The 15,345-nt window shown below is 53.8% G+C and overlaps 2 protein-coding genes across 4 annotated transcripts; both read left to right on the forward strand.

Moving 5' to 3' along the window:
* Window positions 1-5,469: 5,469 nt before the first annotated feature.
* Window positions 5,470-11,449, forward strand: PPARD (peroxisome proliferator activated receptor delta). Of its 2 annotated transcripts, none has more exons than XM_023942150.2 (6): window positions 5,470-5,698; window positions 6,404-6,555; window positions 7,251-7,389; window positions 7,961-8,163; window positions 8,489-8,939; window positions 9,331-11,449. In XM_023942150.2, exons 1-6 carry the CDS (start codon window positions 5,569-5,571, stop codon window positions 9,576-9,578), a joined length of 1,323 nt encoding a protein of 440 aa, XP_023797918.1. In that variant the 5' UTR covers window positions 5,470-5,568; the 3' UTR covers window positions 9,579-11,449. The 2 variants fall into 2 exon arrangements, with proteins under 2 accessions (XP_023797918.1, XP_086718232.1); XM_086862106.1 differs by having other exon boundaries at window positions 5,556-5,698; window positions 8,486-8,939.
* A 759-nt stretch (window positions 11,450-12,208) lies between these two features.
* Window positions 12,209-15,313, forward strand: LOC111939793 (uncharacterized). 2 transcript variants are annotated; one of them, XM_023942199.2, is made up of 8 exons: window positions 12,209-12,425; window positions 12,899-13,018; window positions 13,117-13,349; window positions 13,630-13,721; window positions 13,817-14,037; window positions 14,269-14,379; window positions 14,471-14,594; window positions 14,670-15,313. In XM_023942199.2, the coding sequence occupies exons 1-8, from the start codon at window positions 12,370-12,372 to the stop codon at window positions 14,820-14,822; spliced, it is 1,110 nt and encodes a 369-aa protein (XP_023797967.2). In that variant the 5' UTR covers window positions 12,209-12,369; the 3' UTR covers window positions 14,823-15,313. The 2 variants fall into 2 exon arrangements, with proteins under 2 accessions (XP_023797967.2, XP_086718259.1); XM_086862133.1 differs by having other exon boundaries at window positions 12,295-12,425; window positions 13,117-13,412.
* The last annotated feature ends 32 nt before the right edge of the window (window positions 15,314-15,345 follow it).

The following is a 15,345-nucleotide window of genomic DNA, read 5'->3' on the forward strand; positions in this document are numbered from 1 at the left end:
CGCCAGTTTACTTCTTGAAAATCGTCCTGGAAATGCCTTGTACAGGAAGGAATGTACAAGAGGAGAAGATAGTCATAAGCAGTGCAGGGAGCTGACTTGGGGCTGAGCAGACCAGACCTGTGAGTGTGACTGCAAACAGGTGTCAAAAGCCGTGATACAGGAATAAACAATGACACTTTGCACTGATCTATTTCTCTGCACTTTCAAAACATGCTGTGTCCATGAGCTAATGCAGCCAGGGAAAGATCAGGAAGGATGCACTGTAAAAATCCTGTGTTTGTTTGTTTGTGGTGGATTTTGGTTTTGGTTGGGGGTATTTTGTGATCAAGGAAATGGAAGTAGAGGACTGAACCAGACTTGCTGAAGGTCATGGAGTAGCACTTCAAGTAAGAGCTAACAACTGCATAGCTCTTCCCTGCCTGCCCTGCTGCTGCTGCTCTTCTGCCAGCATCAGCCACAGAGCCTGATTAGGGCAGGGAGTCCCTCTGCTGGGAAGCTGTTGAGGGATGATTCCTCTGTCTTCCTGTGTCTGCCATCTCAAGATTTTGGAGCACATCTCATGCATTCAGCAGCTGCTGGAGCAAAGGACATCTGCAGCTCCTGGAGAACGAGCAGCCTAGCAGACCCTGCTTTGTGCATGGCTGAGAGTTCAGTACCCAAAGTCTGGTTTTTTTTGGTGTCTGTAACACCTCTTGCACTCTGAACAAAACCAGCAGCAAGTTCCTTTTGGAGCAAATGTCATGACCTAGTTTTGGGGACAGCATCAATCATGGTACAAAAAGAGAAGAATCCGGCAAGTTTTGTAACCTTTTCAATGAGCTGGGCTTTTTTTCCCCCCCCCTCAATGATCAGGAAGTGGGTGAGTTAAAACATGCAATAGATGTGTGATTCATTTTGGCAATCCAGGCTGCTCAGGGCAGCTAAGGGAATCTCCTGCACCCTGTGTCACAAGTCCCTGAGTAATTAGCAGCAGCTAATGGTCATGGAAGCTCTGGCAGCACCCCTCTGCTTAATGACCCCAGGTCACTCTTGGGGGAAACACAAGTGGTCCACACCAAGCAGCCTTGGAAAGAGATTATCACAGGATTGAACTGTGGGGCATGGTACGGCATCTAAGCAGATGCTGTTAAAGGGAAAAATCTGGCCCCGAATATCCATCCTGGTCAGTGCTGTGTGGGAGGGCTCTTCCTTGCTAGCTGTAGTAGTTTATTTTTGTGTGTAGCCTGCCTTGCGGCCAAGACTTTGAGTAAGGGAGGAAACACTCAGCTAGTTAAGTGCTGCTGGGATCTCATTGGCTAATTTGAGGGTATGCTGATCTTCCAGGAGCAAACATAAACATGTTTTCAGTGTTCATGTCTCCTGTTTTGTACTCTCAGTTACCTTTCCTGTATTGCAGCATCTGCTTAGCTCTTATTTGGCTTTTATTAGTAGTAGCTGGCGTGTAGGAGGAGGAACAGAAACTGGTACTTGATCAGCAGATCTTGGAAGCAGTGACACAACCTGAGGAAGTCTGGAAAAGGTGGTCAGCCAGCAGCAATCACATCTCCTTTATGGATTCAGGTCAGTTTTCGATTGTGGATTCAAAATGTGCTGTGCATCAAGGTGCTGCCCTATGGAGGGCTGATTTCTTACCTCGCCCCTTCTGCTTCTTTTGTCTGTGAATTTGGTGGACATTTTTGTCCAGAGGAATAAACAGAAGTGAGGAGCACTCCCATGGTATACTGGTTTCCTTTTGCCATTCCTTATGCCTCTTTTATAGTACAGTTGTATTGAACAACTGCTTTGAGCAGATCTTGGGAGAGCTGGATCTTTTTTTTGGAGCTTTGCTTTGCCTGGAAACTCTGAGCTTGGCTCCAGGGTCTATGTGCTAATCAGCAGGATTGGCTGCCAGGGGAACTGCCAACCACAGCTGTTGGAGACTTGGATCTTGGTCAGCTCAGAAGTACTACCTTCTTGCAGGGAATCCACTGTGAAGGTTTATCTTCTTTTAACTTTTATTCCTGTTTTTTAACTCTCATGGTTGTGCCACGTCTCTCTCCCTGTTCCCACTCATGGTTTAGCGTGACGTAGATGCCAGCTTCTAGGAAAGACAAACCTGTTGCCCAAGCTGTTTGCAGGCATCAGCCCAAGTGCAAGCCCAAGCCCAGAGCCAGCAAACAAACCCTCCCTGTACCAGCTGCAGAGGAAGCTGCTGGCTCAGCCAGGGTTACCAAAGCTCCTTGGAACAGGCATTGAGGCAAGGGCACAGCAAGTCATGAGATGCTTGTCCTCTTGCTCATTCACATCCTCTGAGAAGAGAAAGCAAAACAGCTGTGCTAGATTCTCTAGATATGCTTAGGAAGAAATTCACAGTCTCCATCCTTGTTTCCATCAGTGTCCTGTGACAGCTGATGAATGGAAAAAAAGGGGTGGGTGTCTATGGCAGGCAGAAATCCCTATCTGTCTGGAGCTGAAAGCTTGTGTGCTGTGCTCTGGCATGGGACTCAGCCAAGAGAAGGAGACCAAGTTATCCCATCTCCTTCTCTGGCAACTCGGCCACTGGATGTGGAGGCACCAAATGGCTGGAGAGGTCCTGGGGTGGAGCTGTCCTTTATCATTCCCAGTGCTGTCCCATGAAGATTCTGGGCTGCAGTGCTGGCAAGACAGGTCCCTCCTTGTGCTCAGACAGGGAGAGTTTGGACAAACCTCTGGAGAGCTCCAGCTTCCCAGGCCTCCCTGCTTCCACTGAAGGGCTTGCAGGGTTACAAAGGGGAGCATGTGAATCCTTGGTGAATCTCCACAGTCTCTGCCTGCTGTCTCAGTGCTATACCTGGCACAGGGACTAGAACTGAGGTCCCTCTCCTGCTGGAGACTCTGCCCAGCTGGTCGGCTTCTCAAAGGGCTGCACAGGCATGGCTCTGCCCAGCCCTTTACCCAGGCAGTGGCTGCCTTGGTCTTTCATCTGCCAGAGACAGGGGCTGTAGCCTCCCATGTGAGATCAATCCTTTTTTCCAGTCCTCTCCCTCTATCCCAGTTGTTTGGAAAATGGGAAGGGCTAAGGGAGAAGCAGGTGTGCAAAGAGCTCCCACAGCTCCCCTCTGCCCAGGCTCCTGAACTCTTGGCCTGCAAGGAGATATACAAACAATACATTCAGAGCCTTCTGGTAAAAGCTTTTCTCTCTCTGGCTCTCCAGCCACTCTCAAAGGGTGGCATTCTCATCCGTATCCTTTCTGTAATGCCTGTGTGCACATGAGCAGCCTTAGCTGGAGGCCCGTGGAGCTGTCTGTCTGTGTCTCATCCTCTGCTTTCCCCCTCCTCACACCCATCCAAGACTGATGCCAAGCACAGTTTTGGAGCTGCTATTTTGGGTTTTGGGGAGCAAACTGCATGCCAAAAACTCATGCTGCCCTGGGAGCGCATGGCCCCGAGTAGAGCCGGCGGATGGAGGAGAGCATGTCAGGGATGTTCCCACATTATTCCAACATGTCCCATGAGACATCTGGGGCAAAGCAGAGAGCTCTGTCTGCAGTGGGTTTAAAGCAAGGGGCTTGTGCTGGATGCCAGGAACAAAGGGAATCTAATGAGCTGCTCATTAAGCTGCTACAGGATGGATTTTCCACTGTAGACGAGCTTCTCCTGCCACAAGCTTCCCCCACTAACTGCTCTTACAGGCAAAAGTGTTTCCCTGATGTGTGTGTGATCATTTATTTCAGCCCTGAAAACTGTAGTTCATTACTCTCCATCTCCAATGAATAGGTTTTCCTGCCTGTCTGCTGTGTCCCACCACATGGGATGTGTGAGCAGAGGCCAAGGATAACACAGCCTCAATGGTCCCTCAGTGCTCATGTGGAGGCACAGGAAGGGAGCACCCCCTGCCTGCTCCTGCTGCCAAGGAGCACAGGGCAGTGTGCTCACTGTTGCCACTAATGTACCTCACCTAGAAACAAAGCCACCTGTCCTGCAGTCTGAATTCCCAGTGTGGAGGGTGAAAACTAAAGCCCTCTCGGCCACAGGAGACCTAGGCTCTGGTGCAGCACCAGCTCCAGGGTTGACTTGTATCCTGGCTTTGTGATGTCTTTGTGTTTACTCTCCCACCTGCAAGTTTTGTTCTGTCTCTGAGCTGCTTCCTTGCTCTTTCAGAGAGTTCTGACCTTGATGTCTTTCCAGCAGTCCAAGGAGCTGGCTGCAGCTCAAATTTGAAGTGCCAGGTGTGAGGATCTGCTGTGGGAGGGCAAACAAATCCAGGGAGTCCTGGGTCACTGCTGCCCTCCCCCAGCAAGCCCTGAGCTGTGCTGTGGGCTTGGGCATGGAGCACAGACTATCCCAGAGCTTGGGGTTGCCATTATACAAGGCCCCTGCAAGATCCTGCATTAGTTTAATTTAGGTCTGCCAGTTGAGTCTTTCTTCATTGAACCTGAATTTCATTGGCTTTCCTGATGGTATTTCTCCACTTAAAATTAACTCTTTTAAGGAAGTGGATGGAATTTTACATAAGATGGGCTTGAGATCTTAATTATTCAAGGAAGAGTCAGTTTAGGAATCAAGAATCCAGCATGGTTGGGAGGTAAGTGGGAATGGCTCTGCCATAACCCTGGTAGCAGTGCTGCATCGTTTGGATGGCTGGAGCTTCTCGTGGGCTCTTTGGGATGGAGTAAGGCAAACAAGGAACGGAAGTGTGTGGGGGAGGATGGGGCCGTTCCTCCCACAGGAAGCCCAGGATTAAGACACTGGTTGGATTGTGTGGCCGTTGGGATCGCACTGCTGGACCCTGTGGCTGAGCACGGCCTGGCAGCTGCGCAGAGCAACAGCGACACGTTCAACCCTGCTCTTGGCAGAGGAGCCAAGTGAAAACAAACACAAATGCTGTAACTGGCAGCACTCTGACGGGAAGGAGTGTGAGTGCAGGGCCGACAGGAAGCCATCAGTCTTGCAGATGGCTTGCATGGGCCAGGGACTTTGAGCCACTGCCTGCTGCTGCACTGAGCCCCGCTCTCCCAGTATCTTCCATCCACAGGCATGGATGATCAGGTGCGCCCTGATCAGCTGCTGCTCCCAGTCCAGGCTCTGCCATGGCTGTGCAGGGACAGAGGGTGAAGCCAGCCCTACTTTGATCCTTCTGTAGTGTTGGCTCTATCAGACCCTGGACCTGCTGTTACCATCACATCCTAGGTCACTGGCAGCTCTGGGGGACATTGTCTGGGGCAGCATTTCTCCTATGGAACTTGTAAGCTAGGCACCCCCAGTCCCTGGGTGGCATCTGGGCTGGTTCGTGGTCTATTGGGCCTTAAAAATAATTCTGTGAGCTTTTGCTTCCTTGACTCCTATAGAATGTTTATTCCAGAGTGCAAAAGGATCTTTAAATGGGCCCTGCTCTGCGTGTCTGGCTGGCCGAGGAGCAATCACAGAGCAGGGCTGGTGTGGCTGGTGACACTGCCCTGCTGCTGAGCTGCTCCGTGCAGGCACTCAGAGACCTCTCTCCATGTCCTGCAGGCTAGCAGGAACAGCCTGGTGGGGTCCATCTTGGATAGACGCGGATGATGCCAGAGCTATGACAGGGATTGCAGTCTTGGCACTGAGGGGTGATCAATTATGGAACAACTACAGGAGGAAGTACCTGAGGTCAAGGAAGAGGAAGAGGAAGAGGCAGTGATGGTGGCAAGTGGAGCCTCAGACCCAACTGGAGGACCAGACAGCTCGCTGCCTTCAAGCAGCTACACAGGTGAGTGGAGCCACAGGAGCTCATCCTGTGAAGCATCCAGGCACCCACAGCCTCCAGGCAGCATGCTCAGCTGCAAGAGCAGAGGATCTGAATGGAGTTCTGGTTTTAATCTGGAGCTGGTTTTAATCTCTACCCTTTGTTAAATAATGCTCCAAGTTATGGAGAGGTGTATTTCTTCCTCCAATGTCACTGCATGGTCATTGGCAAAAGGTTCTGGAGGGGAAATTAAAAGAACAGGCAGGTAACATTGTGCTTCAGGGCAAGGGGCCTCCCAGGGTTGCTTGGGTATGCTTCCTTGGACACTTCTTGAGGTCCTCATAGCAAAGTAATTATAGGAGGTGGGAGAGAAGGTTTATGGATACAGAAGAGGCTCCTCCAGAGCACTTGATGTTCCAGCTGGGATGTCCTGTGCCAGCAGCTGGCCAACCAGGGATTATAAAATCTGCTGGTTGGGGTTTCATTGCCAGGACATGAATGCCAGAGGGAAGAAAAAAGCATTGATGTGGAGTTTGAGCTGCTGGGGCATTCTTGGCTCTGTTCATGGCATTTGCCTGCAGCCAGTGCCAGATTCCAGATGTGATACCAGGGGCAGGCAGGACAGGGCTGGAAATGGTTCCTCAGCCCCATGGCTGGAGAAGCGGGCCACACCAGGAGCTGGGCCTGTGGCTGTGACATGGAAGGACATGTTCCTGTGTGTGTTTGCAGACCTGTCACAGAGCTCCTCTCCCTCACTGTCGGACCAGCTGCAGATGGGCTGCGAGGAGGCAGCGCTGGGAGCGCTGAACGTGGAGTGCAGGGTCTGTGGAGACAAAGCTTCAGGCTTCCACTATGGCGTGCATGCCTGCGAGGGCTGCAAGGTGAGTCCCAGGGACGGCTGGGTTCAGCAGCACCTAGCAGGGGTTAGATTCCAAGGGCTGGGTCGCCTCTTCACACAAGCAGATTTGCAGCAAAACAGGGATTTGGGATTGATTGTAAAAAACTCAACCTGTTTAGAATGGGGCGAGTATAGGCAGGCAGCAAATGCTGCCCTGGGAAGGGGGCTGAGACCTGTATGGGCCAAACCTTACCTTGTCATGCATTACTGTGTAAGGCAAATCCATCCCCATGGGGACCCTGAATCTGCTTTTAAAAATAGTTTCTGTGCTGCAGATCAGCAATGAGCTGTGTATTTATCTCCCTGGGATCACTGGCTGCAGCTTGGATGTTCCTCTGGAATTTTTTCCCCTGCAGCAGATCCAGCAGGGTTGTGTTAGCAGCCCAGGTCCTGCCAGACATTCTTGAAGGCTGGAGTTGGTCCATGACTTGTCCCTTCATCCCTCTCCGTGGGCTGCTGGCACAGTCACAGCACCAAGCATGGGGTGCCCCCTCACTTCTTCCTCTGCAGCCCCTTTCTGGCACTATACAACCTCTCCTTGGGACAGAGACTCTGCTTGAACCAAAGACCCAGGGCTCCCCTTCTCACCCCCCTGAAGCTCCTGGGGATAACAAACCAGCCTGGTCCCAAACCATAGGCACTGCTGCTCCATGTGCCCCTGCTCCTCCCTGTCTGCAGGGTTTCTTCCGCCGGACGATCCGCATGAAGCTGGAGTATGAGAAGTGTGAGAGGAGCTGCAAGATTCAGAAAAAGAATCGAAACAAGTGTCAGTACTGCCGCTTCCAGAAATGCCTCTCGTTGGGCATGTCACACAATGGTGAGTGTCACTGCTGCCCACAGGCCTGGCCAGCTGGGTGACACAGGGCCAGCTGGCTTTCTGTGAAGGGTGCCCATGGCCTGCTGTGCTTTAGTTGATGGCTCTACTTGCTAGGTCATTCAAACCCAGTGCTTCAAGCATTTGACTCCTCCTTTTTTCTTTATAGGAAGGGGCTGTTCATTCCCACTGTGCAGTACAGCTGCTGGCACATGGCTGTCCCTTGTGGACGGGCCCAGAGGGAACTGGACACACAAGTTGTTCTTCTGTGTTGGGACTTTTAGACTTCAGGTGTAAGAATCTCAGACCCAGACAAGCAAAGGTGTTTATGTGGGAAGTGTGGTTTGTGCAAGAGCCCAGAGGGGTAGGATGGGAGTGTGGTGTGAGGAAGCAGCAGTGGCTGGTCTGTGAAGATGTTAATGCTGGAGGAACTGCAGCTTGGAGAAGCATTGGCATGTAGCTGCAGGTGTTCTCCAGCAGACCTGTCTGTCTGCAGTGGCAGAACAAACTGCTGCCTCTCTGGATGCATCTCCTGGAGTTCCCCTGCTGTCCTGACCCCAGTTTTGCCCCCCAGCAATCCGCTTTGGGCGCATGCCAGAGGCAGAGAAGAGGAAGCTGGTGGCAGGGCTGACAGCAAGCGAGATCGGCTGCCAGAACCCACAGGTGGCTGACCTGAAAGCTTTCTCCAAGCACATCTACAACGCCTACCTGAAGAATTTCAACATGACCAAAAAGAAGGCAAGAGGTATCCTGACTGGGAAGGCCAGCAGCACCCCAGTAAGTTCCCTCCCAGGGCAGAGGGGTTGGCCATGGCCAGCACGGGGGACTGTTTTCTGGGAGATGCTGCACATCTCCCTGCTGCCATAGCTGTTCCACATGCACCATTCCCACCTGCAGCCAGGTGGGCTCTGTATGTCCTGCTCCTTGCTGGGAAAAATCACATTGCTCTGCACACTTGTGCTGTGGTGGGTGGGTGCAGATTGCCTGGGCACTTCAGCCCCAGAGGCAGGGCACAGCACAGGGACAGGCAGACAGACATGACTGCCCTGGGCAGAGCTGGCACCCCCACAGCAAACTCATAACTTGCTTCTTTTTCAAGCAGCCTTTTGTGATCCATGACATGGACACCTTGTGGCAGGCAGAGAAGGGGCTGGTGTGGAAGCAGCTGGTGAATGGCATCCCCCCCTACAAGGAGATCGGGGTGCACGTCTTCTACCGCTGCCAGTGCACCACGGTGGAGACTGTGCGGGAGCTCACCGAGTTCGCCAAGAGCATCCCCAGCTTCATAGGCCTCTACCTGAATGACCAAGTGACTCTGCTCAAATACGGGGTGCACGAAGCCATCTTCGCCATGCTGGCCTCCATCATGAACAAGGATGGGCTGCTGGTGGCCAACGGGAATGGCTTTGTGACCCGTGAGTTCCTACGCAGCCTGCGCAAGCCCTTCAATGAGATCATGGAGCCCAAATTTGAGTTTGCTGTGAAGTTCAACGCGCTGGAGCTGGATGACAGCGACCTGTCCCTGTTTGTGGCTGCCATCATCCTGTGCGGAGGTGAGCGGGTACCCTCGGCCATCCCAGGGTCAGGAAGAGTCCTCCCTACTTAGAGGTGGTTCAGAGGGGACTAGGGGAGCTGAGCTGTAGCTGGGCTTGAGGTCAGCCAGGGATCTCTCAGGGGCATGAGAGAAGAACTGAACACTTCCAAAACCAAAGCTTCTCTGTGGCGGTGATGCCTGGCGAGCTTGGACCAACAGCAAGAAGTGGCATCTCCTTCTTGTGCTGCTGTGAGATGGCGTTGTCCAAGGGCACGCTTCTCCCCTTTTTAGCTGATGAGGATGAAGTCACGGTGGGTGGGTTATGGTCCTCGTCTCCCTTTCCCCAGGAGCAGTGTGTACTTTGGAGGGCTGCACCATGACCCTGCAGCTACCGTGCTTCCTCTTCACAGACCGCCCTGGCCTGATGAACGTGAAGCAGGTGGAGGAGATCCAAGACAACATCCTGCGAGCGCTGGAGTTCCACCTGCAGTCCAACCACCCGGATGCCCAGTACCTCTTCCCCAAGCTGCTGCAGAAGATGGCTGACCTGCGACAGCTGGTGACAGAGCACGCCCAGCTGGTGCAGAAGATCAAGAAGACAGAGACAGAGACATCTCTGCACCCACTTCTGCAGGAGATCTACAAGGACATGTACTAAGGACCTGTTATTTATGAGAATGAAGCCATTGATTCCCATCAAGACTCTTTGTACAGAAACAAAGAAAACCCTTCCCAGTGTCTTCCATTTCTCCTACTGGAAACTCTTTTCTGTGTGACCCTGACATACGGTACATAGGGCAAGATGCTGTCAGGATTTGCTTGGCCAGGGCTTCCGTTAACACACACTAATAAATCTGCAAAGCTGCTGTTCCCGTTCCTGTTCCCTCAGCGGAGCAGCTGCCCGGTTTACATGGCTCAGGCAGCAAGGTCACTGTGGCACCTCGAGTCCCCAGGGTGGGGACTGGTCCTGAGGAGTGCCAAGGGGGTGCAGGGGCCAGCGGGGCCGACAGCAGCACTTACAGTGTATTTGTGTTCTCTTGTTCATTTGCACTCCAAGGACGTGGTCCTGAGCCATGAAATCGGGGACAGTGTGATAAAAGGATGTATCTCTCTTTCCCAAAGAAAAGCTCTGGGGTATTTGAACATGGGTAGGGCTGTCCCAGCAGAGACCCTCAGCTGTGGCCCTGCCTGTGCTCTGCAGTGTGTTCCTGTCTCCCACAGGACTGTGTGAGCTCTGCCTTCCCAGGTGCTGTGTGGGAGCCTTTGCTTCTGGCACCCTCATTCCATAGGGAATGTGTCCCTTGGCACCTCAGTATGAGAGGCTGGGATGGGGAATTAGGAGGATTTGATTTGATTCCTTAAAACTCACCTTCAGAGGAGAGGCACAGAATCCATGGCTTCCACAGGCTGTTCTGCACAGATGTGAGTTAGAAAAAAAGGTGTGTGGAGGGTCAGGGGCCTTGAGCTGGTCAGGGTTTGGTGTCCTGCCTCAGTTTCCCCTCTGTGAAAGGTGCCTGGATTGTCACATGCTGTCTGCTTGGAGCAGGAGCACAAGGATCTGTTAGTGCATTGGTTGCAGAAAGCTTTGCAGCTGTAAATGCCAAGGGTTCATAAGCAGGGAGGGAGGATGCTCCCAATGGGCAGGAGCTTCCCAGTGAGCATGGCTGTGTCAGGGAAGCTGCTAGTCCTCCTCTGCCACGGTTCCCAAGAGTGTGAACAGCTCCAGGCTTAGGGGTCTGCCTGAACCCAGCAGCATTCTGGGACTTTACCTCACAACTTCTCACAGCTGTAGTGAAACACCTTGGTGCTGCCTGGGCCAGGCCAGGCCCTTGGTGTGGGGGCTGTGTCACTTGGACTTTGGGTGGACCTGGGAAGGGCTCGGTTTCCCTTTCAGGGTAATGGTGTCTCATCTAAGAAGCAACACTTCCTCATCTGCAGCTCGTTGTCCCCTGTGTCCTGAGCAGCCTTATTAAAATACTGATATTCCCCAGGAGGGGTTGTGGGAGCAAATTATTTGGTTTTATTTTACTTTCCTCCTCTTCAGGGTAGCAGATTTCCTTGGTGCAATAATTCCTTTAAAACCCAAAGGGGAAGAGCACTGGACTTTCCCCCCCCATCACAGGGCTGGCCAGTCCCAAACCTCCCCATGCTGCCACACTCCACTCCTTTTGCCGTGCCTCAGTTTCCCTGCCCAGCCCTCCCCTCCCTACCTCGCAGGGGTGTTGGGAATTACCGTTTCTGAAGCACTTTGAAGCCCTCTGGGGGAAGGCATTGGAGACATGCGTGTGCTGGTCGGAGCCCGGGGGATTTGTCTTTCCCAAAACCCCGGTGGTGTCCCCGCTGCGGCCACAAAGCAGGACTCATGCCCATCACCTGGGAAACTTTTTGCTCTTCCTTCCTCGACAGTATAACAACCCTCAAACTGAAATGTATATTTTTGCTAGAAGTACAAACCTCCAAGTGTTTTTAATAATATAGTGTCTACAAACTGACTTGACTTTAAATAAATCAGAACTAAATATTTAAGAACCTTTTAGCGTCCAGCCTGTCTTTGTGGGATTTCTCTCAGCACCTGGAGAAAGCTGTCCGTGGGAGGATTTGCAGCAGAGGTGATGGGATTTGCTGTGATTTCCAGGGATTTGCCATGATTCATGGGACTCTGTGATGTAATTCCCAGATCCTCGTACCTGCTGTGGTTTTCTTGCCTGCAAACCTAAAGGAGCAGAAAGAGCCATCCTGAGCAGGATCCCAGCCCTGAGACTGGGTGCTTCCTGCCCCAAATGCTGCGGGTGGAGGTGGAAATGAACTGAAAACACCCCGAGAAAGGGAACAATGAGCTCCAGGGTGGCCAAGTGCTGGAACCTGCTCCGCCCTTGGCTGTGCTGAAACACCTGAGAATTTGCGAGGAGGGGCTGCAGACCACCCACCCCCCCAAGGCTCCCCTGTGCCTTGAGTGCCCTGGGGGAAGCTGTTCACTGCTCCCTGCCTTTCCCATGGAGCACATGGAGCCGTGCTGCTGGGCCGGGCACCCTGCGTGGTTACCCCAACAGGCAGCGATACATAATCCCTCCCTTCCCGGTGTGATGGGGAAGAGAACTGAGAAAGAAGTGAAATCCACAGGCTGAATTAAAGACAGTTTAATAGGACTGAAAAAGAAGGGGAAATAGTAATGACTAAAGAATTAGAATACAGAGAATTTAATGACGCACGCTGGAGTGCTGCCCCCGTCCAGGCTCCTCACTGCAGGAGCCGTGGGAGCTACAAAGTCCTTGACTCAGTGTAAACAATGCTCAGCAGCCCGGTGCTATCAGCTAGCCCGGGCTTGTCCTCCGCCCCAAACACGTGTCTGCGGCTACCAGGGCCGGCCCCGGGACTCGCTGAGGCCATAAATAGCCCCGGGAGGTGGCACAGCCCACTTCCATGCTGGGGAAGAGATAGAGCCAGTCTCGATGATGGCATCTGGGCTGCTAAGGGCCGAGGCAAGCTGTCTGAGACCGCTGTGCAGGTAAAGGCTTCAGGATGGGAGCAGCTTTTCGGGGAGATAGGCTGGAGATGGGGCTCCTCGCTGTGGGGGTAAGGAGTGGATTGGGATGGCCTTGATTCGCCCTCCCCATTTCCCCATCCCCCTCTGGAGCTGGGGGTCGGCAGCAGCTCTCCAGCCAGGCCTCCCTTCCTGCCAGCCCCAAGCCAAGGGCTCCTGCCCCAGCCCTCGGGACCCCTGCTCCCCCAGGAGAGCCCCCCGGCAGTCCTGTCCTGGGCTTCCTTTGCTTTGCAATTACCCAGGAGATTAGGCTGGATGGGGCTGGGAGGATCTGGGAGCCCCCTGGCTCTGCCCTTGGCAAGGGCTCCTGAGCCCAGACACCAGCCGGAGAGCTTCCAAAATATGTCCCCACCTGAACAAAGCTGCTGCCAGGAGGGACGCTAGGGCAGGGCTGGAGTGGGGTCTGACCCCAGCCACACGGCTTCTCTGGCTGACAGGAATTTTGCCCGTGGATTCTGTCGGTGGGGCCAGAGCTGCCGCTTCTCACATGACACAAAATCAGCCCAGGTCTGCAGGTACTTCCAGCGTGGGTTTTGCCTTTATGGAGAGCAGTGCAGGTAAGGAGGGGCTGTGATGCCATGAGGATGGGCTGGGAGCCTGGAGGAGTCATGCTGGACTGATGGGACCCTCTGTCTCTGTCCCTGGGCTCCTCCAGCTACCAGCACATGCAGGAGGAGCCAGCCCCAGAAGGGACCCAGTATGGTCTGATGCCCCACGACCACTGGGACCAGGAGCCTGGCACTGAGCCCACAGCCATGGACCAGGACCAGGGGGGAACCCAGCGCACCTCAGCCCATCCTGCCTGCAGCATGACGTGTGTGGCCTCCGAGTCCCCCAAAGTGGAGGTAGAAGTGGAAGAGGAAGACAAGAAGAACATCTCAGCACTTGGTAATGTCCCCTGTGGGGCCATGAGTGGAGAATTTGTTTCCACAAAAGCTCAGGGTGCCTCAGGTAGGTGCTGAGCTGGCTGGGGGACCAGCAGGGTGAAGACGTTGGGGTGGTTATGGTGAAGTAGCCCGTGCATGTTTCTGCCTATAACCCACACCTGGGCCAAGCTGGGGCTGTGGAGAGCTCTCCAGTGTTGGGACTGTCACTGCTGAAGCTGCATGCTCTGAGCATCCTGCCCAGCCCTCTGAGTTTTTCCCTTCTAAGAAAGTTCCTCCTGCAGGCTTCCAGCCACAAGGGCCAGCACTGGATCCAGGCTTCTCTGACCCCAGAGAGGAGGTTTCGGAGACAGCGACATGGACTGACCCTGCAAAGGTGGGTTTGGGGTTTCCTGTGGCCGGGCACTCCCTGTCACCCTGTGGTGTTCCCTGAGGCCGGGGGGTTGCCATGCTGTGCTGCTCTGCTTGCAGGTCCCTGCAGAGCCAGGTGCAGTGGCAGCCCTGGTCACCACTGCAGCACTGAGAGCCCAAAGCGAGGCCATAGTGTGTGGCATCTGCATGGACAGGGTGTACGAGAAGCCGCTGCCAGAGGAGCGGCTCTTCGGGATCCTCCCGAACTGCAGCCACGCGTACTGCGTGGGGTGCATCCGCAAGTGGCGGCGCAGCCGGGACTTCCAGAGCAAGGTCATAAAGTGAGTGGGGATGGGGACATGGCAAGGTGGTCACCATTTGCCCCTTCTATGCCCTGAAATTCTTTCTTGGGTCTGGTGATGTGGCTTTGGGATTGGTGTGCCTTTCCCTTGGGAATGGGCGCTTTGGAGTGGTGATGGGTATGGGGGTGCTGGATGAGGCCAGGGCAGCGTGGGTGCTGGGCCCATGTTCCCTTCTTGGGACACCCAACTGCACCCATCACCCTCATCCAGGGCCTGTCCAGAGTGCCGGATCACCTCCAGTTACTACATCCCCCACAAATACTGGATCTCAGATGTGGATGAGAAGGAGAAGCTCATCAGAACCTTCAAGGCACGGACAGGGTGAGTTCGTGGCACTGCTGCGGGTGGTGGAGCTGTGGGCTCTGTGCTGCTTCTGGGAGTTACACTCACAACTATGCTCGGAATCCCACAGGAAAATCAGGTGCAAATTCTTCATCCGTGGCCACTGCCCTTTCAGATCAGAGTGCATCTACCTGCACGAGCTGCCTGCCCGCCAGCTGCGGCGGCACAGACGGCAGCGGCTGAGGATGCCCGCTGTAAGTGGGGTGGCACATCCTGGGGCTGGGCTGGGCACTGGGAGGCTGTGGCTCATCCTTCCTCCCCTGCTGCAGGTGTTCATCCCTTCTTCCTCGGAGAGCTCTGACGAGGAGGATGAGTTCTGCACACTCGAGTGGGCTCTTACCCTGGCCATGATGGAGACAGAATTTCCCTACTCAAGTTATGGCCACGAGATGCTTCTCATTGACTTCAGCGATTCTGACTGAGCCATGGGAGCTATGCTGGGCTTGCTGGTGGCCAGGACATGTCTCCAGGACGTGGAAGCATCTGCTCTTTCAGTCCTGCCACTGTTTTGGGGTGGCTCCAGCTGTGGGGGTGTTGCAGGGATGGGGGTGGTGTAATAAGTGGAGAGTGTGATGTTGGCTCTCGCAAAGGTTCTAAGTTATAAGCAGTTATAAGGCTGAAAGAAGTTCTGTTAAGATCTGGTGTTTTCATCTGAAATGTTGAAAGTTGAAGCACACGAAGGACTGCACGGACTCTGAGAGGCAGGGCAATGGAGGAGCTGGGTCAGAAGAGTGACATCTGCACAAGTGTGGGGAGGGTCGGCTCACCAGGGGGCTGGCTCACCAATAACATGTATAAGGGTATAATGGGTGTGGGCAGGGTGCCTCTGGCTGCAGCTATGCACTGAGAGCGTCCCCTTTTCCTTATTCAGTTCCTTGTTGTGGTTAAATAAAACCTTTTGAAATTTTAAAAAGTGCGGTAGTGTTTCCCACACCGTGGCCATGC

This window comes from Cyanistes caeruleus, chromosome 24, assembly GCF_971803275.1.
Source record: "Cyanistes caeruleus chromosome 24, bCyaCae1.hap1.1, whole genome shotgun sequence".
NCBI classification, from domain to species: Eukaryota; Metazoa; Chordata; class Aves; order Passeriformes; family Paridae; genus Cyanistes; species Cyanistes caeruleus.